This window comes from Pteropus vampyrus, unplaced genomic scaffold (assembly GCF_000151845.1).
Source record: "Pteropus vampyrus isolate Shadow unplaced genomic scaffold, Pvam_2.0 Scaffold41, whole genome shotgun sequence".
NCBI lineage: Eukaryota > Metazoa > Chordata > Mammalia > Chiroptera > Pteropodidae > Pteropus > Pteropus vampyrus.
In genome coordinates this window covers 5,665,834-5,682,501 of record NW_011888822.1, presented here as the reverse complement: position 1 = coordinate 5,682,501, position 16,668 = coordinate 5,665,834, and the positions used below count along the sequence as shown (strand labels likewise).

The following is a 16,668-nucleotide window of genomic DNA, read 5'->3' as shown; positions in this document are numbered from 1 at the left end:
ATCGGCTCTGTGAATATACTGTCTTAACCCAGAACCATGTTTTTTTCTTTTTTCTCAGAGGCTCCTGACATTGTTGGCTTGCTCATGTGACTGACAGCTTCCTTTTGCCTTCATACCTTTAAAAAAAAAAATGTTTTCAATAATTGAGTAGTTGGGTTTTTATTAGAACAGAAGGACTTATCTTTTTGATCTTGTTTACCCTCCTGGATAATCTCTACAGCTTACTCTTAATAAACAATTTCACCTACTAGATTTAGTTTAAATGTTGAATTTATGGTTTTTATGGTTTATATAGTCATTGGGGACAATGGCAGTGTCTTAAAGAAATTTTATTAATTTTAATATTGGGACATCCATAACAGATTTTTCTGCCAAATGACAGAGACAAAAATAAGACATATTTGCTGTCAGGATTTAGGCTTTACTGGGAAACTGATTCTGTGGTCCAATTTAATCATCCTGACTGGAAACTTATTTAACTGAGACTCTTGGTCTAGATCACACACGATTTTGTGTGTGAGAATTTAAAACTCTGTCATGCCAAACCCTGAATTTTAAGTTAATATTTATTTGTTTTCTCACTAGTTCATTTCCCACTAGTGCTTCTGTTTCTCCCTTTCTTCATCTGTCCATCTGATCATTTATCCATCTGTCCATCCATTTATCTATCCATTTATCTGTCAATACATTTATCTTTTGTTCATTCATCCATCCATCCATCCATTTATCCATTTATTCAGCAAACTAGTATGGAGAACCAACTAAGTGCCAGGATCTGTGTGAGACATTGGAAATGCTATAATAAGTAAGATGTCAAGGCGCCTTTTTTTTTTTTTTAATTTTGAACCTTACAAACAACCAATTTATCTACTGCTTTCTTAAAAAATAAGATTCATCGACAAAATTGTTTGATGCATTTCTTTCAACAGTTAAGTGTTTACTGAGTATCCTCTCTGTGTCAGACCTGGTACCAGTATACAACGAGAACTAAAATAGAAAGCGTCCCTGCTCATGCATCTGAGGGGAGACAACTGCGCAAACAGGCAGATCTGTACAGACCCTCCTTGTGGGGCTTAAAGTCTGATGGGCACATACTTTCAAAAGTTAAAGCAGAACCAAGTTCACCCTTAATGAAAATCACTCAGCTCTAAATTACAGTTAACCTAAGTAGCCTTACAGAGCCATAGAAAAAACCCAAGACTGAATTAGATGCTATGATTGAGCTATGGGATTCCTCCGAGTTCCCCAGCAGCCTGAGCAATGTAGGAAACCACATTATTCACTATGTCAGATCAAAGAAAGCATACCATATTTACTAGGAAGACACGATGTTCTCAGTTACTAAAAAACTCACAGTTTTCATATGCAGTACAGTGAATGATGGGCAAGGCAGTCTCTTCAGCACCCTCTTTGTAGCAAATGCAGCAAGATGGAAGGTAGCAATAGTGACAGGTTTCTGTTTCATTGCCTGCCAGCCCTTTCTCCTGGAAAGGATGCTAAAGACATTGCTGACAACTAGTCATTAAGAGGTGTGAGAGAGAGATCTCTTAGATAATGTTCACAGTGAGTGACCCCTGCCTGAATCATCCAGTTTTATGTATCCTGCCTCTTTCTGAAACTCTCCCAATTGTCTCAACACCCTGATGCCACTTGTCCTTCAATCAGGACAATAATACAACCCATCAAAGCTCCTACAGACTGCAGGGAGAGAAGTAAATGGAAGAAAGATTAAGGCAACTTAAATAAGTCTCTTTGCCTCTCACCTCCCACAGCAACTCATACCCTCAGCCTTTTGGAGCCCTAGAGAAGAGGCTTCACTGTTGTATTAGATTTCTTTAAAACATTCATTGTGAACTAGAATTCATTTTCATATCCAATCAATACCTCCCTTTTCTTCTCCATTAACTCCTCTGGCCTGCCTTTTTTGGAAGAATTCATTTAACCTAGACCCATAAATGATAAAAAGAAGAGACAAAAAGGACCAGACCATCCTCTGCTTTGCCTCGTATTTGAGTCTCTGATTTTCATACAACCTTTAATGACATTGGCCTAATATCTCATCAGCACTTGGAGTTTTTCCTGTTGTCCATGTAAATCACTGCAGTGGCCTTCAGTCTTGGCAGATAAGTGAACTGTAAATAATTTTGCTTTAAAATGGATCGATTTGTCATTTTTAAGCCACATGAATTCTTTTCATCATTAAAGCTCCTAAGTGCTGTCTGTATTCATTTGCTCTTCCAAGCAAATATTTTCAGCTCATTTTATAAGTACCTTCATTTTGAAATGATTCTATGAAATACTGATGAGCTGACTTTTTTTCCTCTTTTCAATTTATAAAAATCATTGCATCTTCCCAGTTTCCCTGGCCTGTCAGTAGTAAGGAAATCATTCATTTTAGGGAGGTTGATACAGTTTTATTTTAAAAAGTCTTGTGACACAAGTTCATGGCTGATATGTGGCCAAGGACTTCTATGGAGTTTTCAAAATTAAGCCCATTTTTAATTAAATTAGCAACTTTTTTATAATTATAATTATTTTATATTAGTTTCAGGTGTACAGCATAGTGGTTAGACAGTTATATAATTCACGAAATGATCCCCCGATTAGTCTAGTACCCACCTGGCACTATACATAGCCGTTACAAAATTATTGACTATATTCTCTGTGCTGTACTTCATATTCTTACCATTTGTAATGACATGGATTATGCTAAGTGAAATATGTCAGACAGAGAAAAACAAATACCAGATGATTTCACTTATAAGTTGAATCTAAAGAACAAAATGAACTAAGAAACAAAATGAAAACAGACTCATAGATACAGAGTACAAACTGGTGATCGCTAGATGGGAGGGTGTTGGGTGGCTGGGTGAAAAAAAAGGTGAAAGAATTAAGAAGTGCAAATTGGTAGCTACAAAATTAAGCCCATTTATTTCTTCCTAGTTGGCTCTGGTTTAACATTCAGAAATAAAAATCTCAATTCAAAAATATCAGCATAGTAACAATAGCTAACATTGGAAATATCCATATGTGGCGCTCATTTCCATCCAGTTGCTCAAGCCGGAGACCTGGGAGGTGGATGCTCCTGTTTCTAAGATCTCTTCTTCCTCCTCCTGCTCCTTTCCCCCAGGCAGTCTGTCAGCAGCACCTATTGACTCTGGCACCAAAATGTCTTTTAACTTCACTTGTTCCTCTCCTTTGTCATACTACTCCCCTAGCATAAACCACTTCAAGTCCCTCATGAAGACTGCTCAGCAGTTTCCTTACTGGCTCTCACTTTCACTACTATCCCCACCAACCTTTTCATCACCCGGTAGCCAGACCAAACTCTCTGGAAGTGAATTGGCTCCTGGTGCATACCCGCTTTAACTTCACTAATGGATTTCTCCTCCCCTGAACTAAGAATGAAACCCAATCTCCTTAAAGTAGCCCACAAGGCCCTTACATTATTTAGTCTCCAAGCACAGACTGCCCCAGCCCCTTGCTACACCACACTAGCCTTCTCACTTCTTCAAACGGTCCAAACTCAATTTGGCTTCAAAGGCTTAGCACATATGTTTCTATTACTGGAATGTTCTTCCAGAGGCCTCTCCTTACTACCCACCTAAAGGACATTGCAATATGTTATCAATCTGTTAGGATTATTTGATTAATATCCAAACACACACACACACACACACACACACACACGTACACATATACCCTTAGATACACACTGAGATATAAATTCTAAGAGCTCAGCTACCATCTCTTCCTTGTTTACACATTGTATCCCTTAGAATCTGGCTCACAGTAGGTGAACAGTGTGTATTTATTGGATGAATGAATAGATGTATGGCAGGTAGTTACTCAAGAGAATGGAGGCTGGAAGTTCTATCATTGGTGTAGTAGGTGCTTCCTCCACTCATGTTATTAGTATGCATGGGATTACTTAACAGACTTAAAGTGTCTTTAACTACAGACACTTACTTGTCTTTGAGCCAGTTTTTCACCTAGAAAATGAGGTGAAAGACAATCACATTAGATGCAGATCTTATCCTGTGTTATAACTAGTTCAGAAGTGAATTTGTTCTCATGTCCCAAGTCTTCCGGGAGATAATCCAGACTGCCGAAGAGGCATATAAGTTGACTGTAATTTGAGAGATGTATAAACACAGCTTTTCTCTTGGATAGTTCTGGGCTCTAATTAGATAAAAGACAATGTCATAGCTAAGTGAATTCTCACAGAAAATAAAAAGGGATATTTTGAACTTTTCCACCAGAGAGAGCATAGCTTCAGAAAGCCCAGAGTGCTAGCCAACAAGATATTAAATACAGACTGCATCTTCAAATTAAGTAATTCTCATAATTGAACTTGAGAAGGAACATAAAGTGAGGTTAAATCTTATCTGGGGGAAAATCTAAAAGCATTCCAGATTATTGTATACTTAGCCCATTAGTATGGGTTAGAATATGCCATTTAGTGAAAGTTCGGTGATGGCACAGTTTTTAGAATGCTTTTTCAGGATGCTGCTTTTTATTTTCCAAATTTAGGAACAAAGTTTAGATGGCATTTGAAAGGATTGCAGAAGTGTGGTTTGATTGAGAGGCAGTTTTGCAAACTTGTTCCAGATTTTATCTGTCATTTTGTCTTAAATTGGATCTAAATGACTCATTTATTGGGGAAGTAAGAGGGGTGTTAAAATTTGAAAAATGGCTCTAACCATTTCCAGTAGACTTTATGTGTACACTCTGTTTATGGCAAAGCCATCTCTTCAGTGAAATTCAAGAGTTCTGGTCCTCCATGCCAGAGATTTGTTACACTGACACAGCCATTGAAGATCTTGGCACACCGTGAGGTGACATGTAAACTCTGTTTGCATGCATTTGTGGGTACATATGTAAAAGCACATGTGCATTCTCTGCAGGAGAAAGTTCCATCCAGTCTTTTATCAGACTCGCTCAGTGGGGCAGTATTGCCAGAAAGATATTTTTTCTCCAGTTCACAAAAGGAAGCAAGTGGAAGAGGTTAAAATTAGGTTTCCAGGGACTGCAGAGTACTTCCAGGAAAGGAAGTATGACATTTCCCTCAGGTGATCCTGTGTCCTGGTGAGTTTTTGTGAAGAGTAGTCTCAGCAAGAAGGAGTCTAGAGCTTCAAGGGTCAGGGACTTAACTGTGAAACGAATTTAGTGTCAATGGACAGACCTCACACTCTGGCAGTTGCTACTCATTTGAGGGACCAGGAGAGAGAGTGCGCATTTGAAGGGAGGGATGCAACTCTCAAAGTAAACTCGTAGGTCCTTTATCTCTTGAATTATTTGCTTTTACATTTAAAAGTATCTGCCGCCCTCCCAAGAGGTGAACAAAAACAAAGTATTCCCTGAATGTAAAAATTAAAAATAACAGACCCCATTAATTTTCTTTACCAAGGTTTACTTCAAAGTGAAAATAGCTTTAAATTTTGTCTTGGTAATAAAAAGCATTCTCTATTCATTATAATAGTAAAAAAAATAGGCAGTACAGGAAAGTATAAAGAGGAGAAAAAACACACCTTGAATCCCACGTTTTCCTATTTATGCTCGTGTACGCACCAAAAATGAGCTGATGCTATAGTATAAGACGCGCTTGCTTATAGTGTAGACCCTTTTAAAGACCACAGTGAAGAGAAAAACAAATTCCCATGTACATACAAAAGAGAATGGAGATTCTATCTGTCATTAATATTTTCTGACTCTGAAAATCTTCAGCATGTCTCCAGGGGAAGTGAGAAGGCAAGGTATTGACCTCTGAGGCCAGAAAGAGCCCTGAGAGCCAAACTCACTGTTTGGGGAGGACACTATTAGAGGTTAGCAGCCGGATTTGAGTCCGGGCCTTTGGAGCTGAACACATTACCCTCAAAAGAGAATGATGGTAACATGGGGTTCTGATGCTATTTGTCACTACCCAAACGTCATTGTGTTTTTCTGGCATCTTCCCTAGGGTGCGCTGTCCCCTTGAGTCTAAGTAAATTAAACCCCTCATACATTTTTTCCTCGACCTCTTTGCTAGTTTAGAATGTGCTCCTCAAATTTCTCCCACAGGCACACCAAATAAAATTTTAAGTGGTCTATCTTACCTTCATTAAATGCACGCCCAGTTGTCCTCAACTTTGAATTCTTGCCAAAACCTATATTCAGATTGTAATCTGTGAAAGACAAGGGCAAAGGAAGCTTTTGTCCTCCTTCGGCTTTCTTCAGATACTTATTTCAAATCAGGGACTGAAGGGAGAGGGAATTGAGAGACCTGAGATTTAAAAGAAAATCACCTTGGAAATTTCCATTAATACGAGAAATGAAAGATGGAGGATACCTAGGGGGAAAGTAAGGAAGAGAACTGTTTTGATAGGATTCATTGTAAGACCAAGGGGAAGATTTTGATCCTATAAAGAACTTTAGAGACTTGGAATTCTCTAGGTCAACGATCTTATAAACTGCTTAAAAAGCATAAGCTATACAGGGTCTGTAGGAGAGGATGGAGATGCCCCTGGCTGGCTGTCCTCTGCCCTTTCATGAAGCTCTTCAGCAGGTAAAGTGTAGGGAAGTAGTGTCTGTCATGTGAGAGACAGGATTCCAAGAGTTTGTTTTGAATGGGAGAAACTAAACACATGAGGTTACCGCAACTTTTTACTGGAAAAACCAAGGACTGAAAATTTTTTATTTCCCAGTGGACATTTTCCTCCCACAAGTTTTTGCTCTTTATTTAAAGAACATTTCATAAAACGAGAAGGGTCTTTTGCTGGGCAGGTTTTAAGGAACTGGAACCTGCTTATTTTATTAAAATGTAAAAGAAATTCTTTCCCTTTGAATACTACTTGAATTTTGGACAAGTTGCAAATCTAAGAATCTTGACCCCCATGTAAAGTTTGATCTTGGTTTTCAACCCACAGCACTGTCAGGAGATCAAGAAGTAAGGTGTGATACCTGCAAAATTGATTAGCTAAGAATTATGAAAGCTCTTCATGCAAGTACACATTTCATGCTTGGCATGATTTTTTAAATATCCAGCCTTTTTTTTCTTATAGTCTAGGAGAACTGACGCCAAACCCTAAGATAGGAATCGGGTATTTTATTATTGAAAGATGCAGGACGTGGAATCCTAAAAAGCATTTTTAGACTTGATTGTATTTCTTTTGGATATCATAGCCTTACATTTGAAACACTATGGTATTTTGTGTCACATATTTTGTCAAAAAATAAGGATGTTAAAACTGATACATCTTGTCATAAATGAGCCCAAGGTCTTAACCAAGAGCCTATGATGAAAATTGGATTTGTTTTCTGCCACAGCCCAGAGAGCAGTACGGTTTGTGATTATGTCTTTCCAACTGGCCCACCCCTCTCTCTGTCTGCCAATCACCTGGGGATTTATCTGCATTCAGCATTAGCTGGAGGAAGGTGGAAGCCAAAATGTTGTTGATATATTTATGTATGTGTGCACAGAAGTGCTGAACAAAGACAAACTGATGGAAAACACCCACTCAGAAAACCAATAATAATCTTCTCTTCTTGCCCCTCTCACTCGCTTACTTTCAGCAACCACTGGAAAGAAAAGACAGCCAGAATAGTTCTCAGCACAGTGTTTCCAGCCACCGAAGCCTGCACACAGCATCCCCAAGCCACGGCACACAGGTGCTCCCCGAGTACTCACCTGCAGAGGCCTCAGCTCCAGATCAGACCGACAGCTCTGGGCAGAAAAAACCAGATCCTTTTAAAATCTGGGCCCAGTCCAGGAGCATGTATGAAAACCGACGTGAGTAGCACCCTGGCTGCTGTCTTTTCGAGACCCTGCCTCAAGGCTTCAGCTTCCTCTTGAGGCATATTAAAAATAGATTTTCAGTGTGTAGACCGCATAAAGCTAAATCAAGGTGAGAGGTGAAAGCTTATCAACGCAGGGATAAAATCTGATGGATATTCATGGAGGCTCCATTATGTCTTCCGTTTGGGGAGGGGTAAATACAGATGCTCATCATATAAAGAGCCTGGATAAAAATGGATTTATTTTTCCTTTCAGTTAAAATAAGTGGTAGAGAAGAGGTACTGTTTCATTAATCTTCCCTGCGTGGAGATTGTGGCATTCTCTTGTGAAACAGCTCTGATATACAATAGGACATAAATATGATTGACTTGAATAACAAGAGTAATGATAAGAAATTAAATGCTTTCTTAGTAGTCTCTTAGTTTTTAAGAATACTGGTAATTTTTCTTTTCCTGTTACTATCAGTCTTTCTAAACATTCCCTTTAAAATGAAAAAAAAAAAAAATAATGGTGACTGATTCGTGCTTTAATTATGTATACTGTGGTTAAATGTGTTCCGCTGGCTTTACCTTTTCGATAAATATGAACTAGTGATGGCATATGTCATAACTTTTTGGCTCTTATAAGCCTACTTTTGCCTTCATGTTTAATTTCCGACCTTTCATTATGAAATGATTTCAAAAGACAATTCATCATAAGTGATATTCATTTAGCTTATTGCCAATGAAAGTTCCTAAAATGCTTTACTCTCAGGGCATACAAATGGGCCCTTTTTGGGCTGTGGCTATTACTGGCGTTTTCTCATGAGTTTGATTGGTCAGGATGAAGCAACTATAAGGCACTTTCAGTTTCTCTTTTTGGCATGGAATAGGAGAGAATGTTTAATGACAGAAGAGGCCGTATTTGGTGAAGGGTCTGATTAAAACTGGAAGAAAGAAGAGAATCATTTTGCCATCTTCTTTGTCCCCGTCCCCTCTCTGCACAGGTGTGGTTTATGGCCACATACACTATGCCTGTCTCTCAGACAAAGCCCCCTTGGAGAGTCATGGCACAGAGGTGGTGGACGCATGGGAGATGTTCCAGCCTCTCGCCAGCCCGCTTGGACCTGGCTGTGAAGCATATCCTTGGCTGGCTGAAGCAACTCCTCTGTGACCCAAACAAAACAGGGGAGAAAGACCAGAATCCTTGTCTGAGAAGGAAAGCTGGCCATATTACTGGGTGCAATTCAGCAGTTAGGGGGCACAAGGCAAGTCTGGAGTCTGGCTGCTTATCAAATTTTAGAAGTCACTCAGGGGCCCCTCCATTGTTTTCTTCCTCAGGGGAGAAATAATCATTGCCTTCTTATTATAACAGTGCATAGAATTAAATTGGCTGTTTTGGCTAAGGGTTCACTCTGCTGACAAAAGCCAGATAATTTGAGAAGGAATTTATTTAGTTCCTGGCCTGGAAAGACCGCTAGAGTAACCGTGACGCCAGGCCAAAGGAAATGAAGTTCCGTTTGGAACATCTCTCGTAAGCAGTAGTTACTAAGCATGAACCTGGAGTCTCTCCTCACTGAGTCTTCTCATTAACTGTAGTGATTTCACTGACAAAATGTTTTCCAAAGAGGTGTATTTTCACATTCTCTTCACATTTCTCTTTAACCATGCAGCTTCTCCGATCAATGGCCCAACTTCAGTTGATGTTGAGATACTGCTTTATTGACTGTCCCCCTGCTTTTCTCAATACAGTACACATTTATGACTGAGTTTTGTGATAAAATACATCATGTTCTGAAGTACTGGCAAGAGGCATGTTGGATTGACAGACAGTTCTAATGCATTTTGTTAATAGGAGGCTCCAGCTCAAATGCCATTTTCTCCTTTATGGAAGCAAAATTTCTTCAGAACTTGGTATTTAATCCAATTTTTAAGAAAGTTTTCAGTCCCCCCCCCCCAAAAAAAAGAAAAATATGTAATCTTGCCACAGCCAACTGCTTTAAGCATCAAAATTGCTCAGGCGGCAGTCAGACTAAAATATGTGGAATGATACCAGTTTGTGCCTTCACTTTCTTTGACGTCTAAGGAATAGGATCTGGCAGCACCAGTGAGAATCAATTTCTTTTTGGTGATTGGAGGCTCTGTAATTGAATGATTATAGCAACCTAATTAATGTTAAGATTCACTTGGATTTCTTCCTCACTACTAAATAAGGATAATGATGAGACCTTTTCCCCCAATGGTAATTATTCAGGATCTGTCAGATTTTCTTCTTTCACAGTACCTATGAATGAACCTACATCAATCTTGTCTTTTAATTCGTATTTTGCTTTATTCCAGATTAGTTTATGCCATTCCCTTCAGTTATTTTTTCATCTAGTCTTTTCAAAATAAAACAGACAAAAAATATAGCATATAGCTCTGTTAAGATGTGATTTGCTCCCCCTCCCCGCCAAGACATAAGAATGAGCAAAGTTTTCCGGGAAAATTGAAGTCAGCAATAGCACCTTAATTTTACCCTTAACTTAGCCCCCACTTTTGGGGAAAATATATTTTTCTTATATTTCATTTTATGGTGAAGGGCAACATGAAGATTAATAGTCTCTGATCTAATTCCTTCACATGGTCTAAATGTTGTGCAAAATACCGTATTCTTGATATGGCCATCTGTCAAAACAGCAGTGTCAGATGAGTCAATCTGAATTGGAAATGTGTTAGTAAATCCCTTTGAAGGGCTTAAATGTTTAATTAAAAACAAAGGCAAGCGTGGAAGTCCTTTAAAAGCCATGTTGCCTGTTTTGTATTTTCTCTAGATAGCATGCCAATTGTGCACGTGTTTTTAAAAATGACAGTGATATAATCTTCTTAGGTAATGTTCAGGAAAATTAGCTAGTGTCCACTAGTGCTTACTATAAAAAGAAAATCTAAAACTTCCAGTTGAAATTTTGCTTGCTCACAAAATGGTTTGGAAAGAAAAGATATCAAAACCGTCATATTAACTAATATAAACCTGTCCTGCTTGGGAGAGACATACTTACAAATTTGGAATTGGTGAATGGGCTCCTTTATCATAGTGGGTATAAGGAGCTAGGGTATACTTCTAGTTTTAAGAGCTATTATGACAGTTCTTATTTGTGTGTGTGTGTGTTCAGATCTTGGGCAAATCCGATGATTTGTGTCTCTAAATAAAAGACTGTTGTGGTTGAACTGCCTAGAATTCATCTGAACAGGTATTAGCACAAGAATGAATTCCATCAGGAACTTGATAGTCTTTTAAATAAATGCTGTAGTGTGGCAGTGACAGAAATGTGCTTAATTTTTTTCAAAAGGAAATAAGGGTTTAGACAAATCTTAAGTTCGTGACATGATTAAAACAAGGTCATACAAGTACATGTACTTTAGAGTATAATTAAGTATGAACAGTCTAAGATGGTAATGGGAGTTCTATGAAATTTTCAACTGTACAATTGTAAATTCTAGCTTTTTGATAAGAAAAGCACCATGACAAAAAATTAAAAAAACAGAATGAAACAATCGTCTTTTAAAATCCACGGCAGCCATGACCTTTACTGTAAAAGCTTAACTGCACTTTCCTTATCAATCAAAACTAAATTAAAATGAACTAAGAGAAAGCACATACATTAAGCTTTGCAAAATTGTGAAATTAATATTCCAGCTATGTCACCTTCGCCTGCATCGGGATTGAGCAAGGGTGAAAGAGAGAGAGAGATCAATTCTACGAATTTTGGAGAATGTCAGAGTAAGGATCTGCTGAAAACATTTCATTTCTCCATTATTATTCATCCTGTTTGATGTTCCCATTGGTCTGGGGGGCTGGGGAGAAACTCAGAAAGAGAAATGCCACAAACAAATGTTTTTGGTACTCTCATTGAGCAGGCACAGACCAAAGACAAGATGAAACAAAGTGGTGGGCATGTTTTAGATAAGTCTGGAAGTGTGCGTCTGTGGTAATGGAGACACCAGGAGGTTTCTCTGCAAACCTGGTGATTCCATTCGTCTAGTTATCAAAGGAAGTCTTTGGACCACTCTGTTGAATTTGCTGCTGGCATTCCCAAAGCATGTTAACTGCAGATATTGTCTCCTGTGCAAGGGCTTAAAAATCAAGAAACCGTATGAGATCGTCTTAGCTCTTTTTGATTTAGCCTCCATCAAAAGAAAAACAAGGCGATGTAAACATCAGAAAGATGGTTCTACACTGCTACCTCTGAAAAATTTAATTATAATAGAATTTGCCTGAAATAAAGAAGAGAACAAACCATTTTGGAGGAGTAGTCTAGAGACTTCAGTGCTCCTGGCAGGAAGTGGCAGCAGAGGACACAAAAGAGAGAAATTCTGTAATTCTGTAATATGTTGCAGTACTGATTTGCCACCAAAGTCATGGCATTTGGTTGGTGGGAGAGTATAATTGTTAAAATGCCAAAGTTAAGGTGCCAAAAGACTTTCTTTGTAACAGCCCTATGTGTTGGTGTATCGTGTTGGTGTCTGTCTCTCCCTGGCTCACTGTTGGTGTCTTCAACACCCTTGGTGTCATTTGGGCATCTTGTTTTCCAACAGGAAGCTCTTTAAATAAATTCACCATTTCTCCAACTGATTTTCAGAGAGAAACAAATGCTTTTTGCCTAGGAACTAAACTGTATGGTAAGCCTAAGACTGTTGGCCATAAGCACCCATACCCTGATAGCTTATACCAAATGAGCAATATAAGACAAAAACTAGCTGTATTTGATGTCACCGTAGGGATGGGCAAGTGTTCCTGTGTTAAATGAGGCTGAGAAAAATGGGCCTGGGCTGGAGGTCTCAGCAGAGCCCTTCCCTTGTTCGCAGAGAGGCTCTGCAGACTTAAAGCAGACTCTGCCAGGAACCTAGTGCTGACTGGAAAGCATCCATGGTCTATTTTGGTAATAATTCTCCTGCTTGAGTGAACCAAAGATGGAGATCCAATGTGATTTAATTCATTGTTTCAGTGAGGCTATTACAGTAAATACCCTTTAGCCAGCTACTCGAAAAGAAAGAAAATATTGTTACCTTAGCGTGCTCAGGAAAATATCATTCTCGAATCACGTTTATGGGAGTACTATGATGTAGCTTAACTCCATGTTCCATGGCGTGTTGCAGCTTAGCCTTAGCAATTATAATGATGATGATGATGATGATGATGATGATAATAATAATAATAATAATAATAATAGCATTGAATAAAAAAGAACCATTTAAAGCCATGGCATTAAGATAGCTCAAGCAAAAATACTGGATTCAGACTCCTCTAACTTGTACTGACCTGTTTTATTTAGCTTCTTCTCTCTTGGTGTATTCATTCACTATGCATTTTAAACTCGTGGGTGAGTCACTGAGAAAGGACATCTCTCTCCAACTTGAAATCTAAACAACTGCCTTCTTCCTCTCTAGCCCACTGTACAAAATTGGAGAAGACGAGAATTAAATTCTCAGGCCTACACACTCCTTCAGCCTAAAATCCAATTAATTAAATAAACCAGGAAGTTTGCAGAACAATATTTGAAAATCCCCTTTTTTAAGATTCACTGCCACTAAACTATTTTTTCTATTTAGATAAAAGATATGTCATTTTATAGACTATAAAATGCTATTTATACATTAAAATATTAAATAAGAATTGAATAGAAGTAACCCTTTTTTATTACCTTAGTTAAGTAACAGAGTGGTATATAGAAGAATTTCATGTACAGTAAGCGTGTTTTTATAGAAATTACTTCTTTTTAAAAAAATAAGACTTTTCATTTTAAAACCCTGAACTATTATTGGGTTTTAAAAGTAAAATCAAGTTATTGAATGATAAATTGATACTTATAATGTTGAAATATTATAGGCAAGTTCTGGAGCAAAACAGTCATTTTAATGTTGAAATACGATTCCTTGATATAGAACAATTTTGTTGTTACCATTAATGTTAAAAATATGGAAGGCTGGCTACTTTTGGTAATAGTACTGAAATCATAGTAAACTTTGTAAATTTGGAAATACTAGGATGTTCAAGAGTAACTTTTTGGCAAATATGATCTACCCAATCAAATTATTGGCATTGCTTTTCTGAGGAAGAAAGAACTTTTTTTAATGGATTTTTTAATGATTTTTTTAAAATAGAAAACACTTTACCCCAGGCTCTTTCCTTTCTTCTTTTAATTGCTAGAACATCAGGTGACTTAACAGGGCTTCTGAATCCTCAGAGCCAGCCTTTGCTTCAGAGGTCACTCTGACTTAACACGAGCTCTCTTTTTGGACACGGGCACCCACTGTATGGCGCGGTGCCTGGTGATTTTAATTCGCCTTGCAACAGTACCAAGGAGAGCAGTCAATGTGGATTTCTGGGTTAGTCAAGGATAATGACTTAGGCTTGATTTAGAATGATCAAACAGTGATTAGTCCTTTCAAAAAACTTAAGGCTCAGTGACTACTCCCACTGTTACTTTTGCCCAGTGTCCTGTTATTTCACCCGTCCAGACTATTTTGTTTCCTTGTCTGTGTTGGAAAGCTGTCATCTGCTCAAGCTCCATCAATACCGGTCCCGTAACTGTGTAACCTGAGGGGTATGATTTATTTCATCAGAGAAGTGATCTCTCTTCCTTCTCTCTTCTCTGAAGTTCCAGATTACCAAGAACAGGACATCTTCCTCTGGAGGAAAGAGACTGGATTTGGATTTAGGATTCTCGGTGGAAATGAACCAGGAGAACCTGTGAGTCTTTGGTCTACCTCTCTCCCTCAGTGCTGTTTTCTAAGACTTTAAAGCAAATTGGCAGCAGTGACAAATCATCAAGATTTGAGCCCAACTAGGTGCAACACTGACTGTTTCATGTCAAGATAGTTGGGGTTATTCATTAGATTTTGTGGAGCTTTTCTTTCTTGAGGAAAAAGTGACTAGATCCTTTCTAAAAAATTCGCTTTCATATTTGTGAAAAGTGGCAGCTACAGCATCTGCAGCCCCCCATCAAAGAAAAAATCCAAAAAGCATAAAAGGAATAGTTATCAACTAAGAAAACAGTGGCCTGATCCTTCTGGCCAATTCTGCTGAATCTGCCAGCAAGTAGTTGGCTTTGTATATTGAGTAGCTAGTGTATTGAGAACACTTCTCAAGGCATCATGATAGATTAGAGAAAGTAGGACCACCGTCCTTACAGAAGTAGAGAAAGAACCCTAAACGAGGGTCCAGAGACATTTAACTGCTCTGGGCCTCATCTCTAGAATAAACTTAGTATTGCATCACAGAATCTTTCTGAAAGGGAAAAAGAGAACTAAAGATAAGTATTATTAATTCCCTCATCATAATAAAAAATATAGCTATTACTTATTGAGTTCTTACTATGTGCCAAATGCCGCACCAAAAGCTTTTAACATACATTCTTTCATTTATCCATGAAATCCATGAATTTATCTCCATTTTTCAAATCATAAAATAAAGACATAGAAAGGTTAATTAACTTACCCAAGATCACAGAATTAATAAATGGAAGGACTGGAAAGGGTCTGATTCCAGTCCATATTTTTAACTACTCTTTTGTCAAAGTTCTTTTAAAACTATAAATGTCATGTAAAGGTAACTGTAGCATTATTATATAGTGAGAAGACAAGGAGAGCAAAAATGTTTTAACTAACGTTTAGTGGATGGTAAATATAATAGCAATACCCTAAATATAAAGACTGCTCATATGCAGGTGCTAAAAGAATACAGATATGGAGATGCTGTCAGACCAGACTTCGCTTGATTCATTCCTTCATTTAATAATATTTATTGTTCATTCACCAATGTTAGGCACAGTGCTGGACCTTGAAAGAAAAGTAGTATTAGTATTATAATTAGAGTTTTCTGAAAGGAGGGTTCTTTTTTTTTTTTCAATCAAGTCTATTGGGGTAACATTGGTTAATACAATTATATAATTTTCAGATGTACATTATCATTTGACATCTGTATATTCTATTGTGTGTTTACCACCCAAAGTCCAGTTTCCTTTAGCTACCATATATTTGATCCCCTTTACCCACTTCAAAGGGGGGGGGGTTCGTAAGTAGATAGAAAAGGAGAAATGGTTTTGCAAATGAAAGGAATAAAGTGATTTATTTATGCAAAGGAGAAAAAAAATGAATCATCACCAGACTGCAGATAAGTGTAAAGGAAACAAACAAGAAAAAGTCTTTTCTCATTATTTAAGAATTATTATAGCACCTAGCACAATGCCTCGTACCCAGTGGGCACTCAGTAAATGTTTGTGGCATGGATGCAGACATGAATGAATGAATTGAAATATTCTTGGAGATGTGAAGGCCATCAGTATAATAGTAAAACAAAAGGTCAATGTTTCACCCATCATCCAATTATTCAACAGATTTATATCGGTCACATTGTACCACTGGGTGCTGCTGATACAGATGGCCGCCTGAGGTCTGGGGATGAATTAATCTGTGTGGATGGGACACCAGTAATTGGAAAATCACACCAGCTTGTGGTCCAGCTTATGCAACAAGCTGCCAAGCAAGGCCACGTCAATCTTACAGTGCGGCGTAAAGTCGTATTTGCAGGTAAGTTTCTTATTCGTTCCTTCAGACAGTGCACTGTCACTTTATGCACAGAAAAGGACCCCTTCCTGTGTCTGCCTCCTCAAGCATCTATTTTAGCAAATGTTTGCAAATGTGATTAAGCTCAGAATTTCCAGACGGTTTGTTCTCTCAAAACTTGCAAAACTACCGTCATTCCAAAGTACTTTAAAGTGCCATTCATACATGTTCAGCAAAGACTTCTAGAAGGTTAGTTGAATATATATTACCTCCCCCACCCCTGGCCAACTAGAACTTAGTCATCTTCTTCATTTGATGATAACTTTCAACAAAAGAGATTATTACGATGGTCAGGAGAATCGTAACTTCAAA

At 38.1% G+C, this 16,668-nt stretch overlaps 1 protein-coding gene across 15 annotated transcripts in view; it reads left to right on the top strand.

Moving 5' to 3' along the window:
* The window catches only part of MAGI1 (membrane associated guanylate kinase, WW and PDZ domain containing 1), a 570,532-nt gene that overhangs the window by 529,651 nt on the left and 24,213 nt on the right, over positions 1-16,668 (top strand). For 11 of the 15 annotated variants that reach the window (XM_023529697.1, XM_023529692.1, XM_023529696.1 and 8 more), the window contains 4 exons: positions 7,552-7,768; positions 11,429-11,512; positions 14,391-14,482; positions 16,128-16,320. In XM_023529697.1, the coding sequence (XP_023385465.1) occupies positions 7,552-7,768; positions 11,429-11,512; positions 14,391-14,482; positions 16,128-16,320 (586 nt within the window). The remainder of the gene's footprint in view (positions 1-7,551; positions 7,769-11,428; positions 11,513-14,390; positions 14,483-16,127; positions 16,321-16,668) is intronic. The other 4 variants (XM_011358470.2, XM_023529693.1, XM_011358463.2 and 1 more) reach the window with 1 other exon arrangement.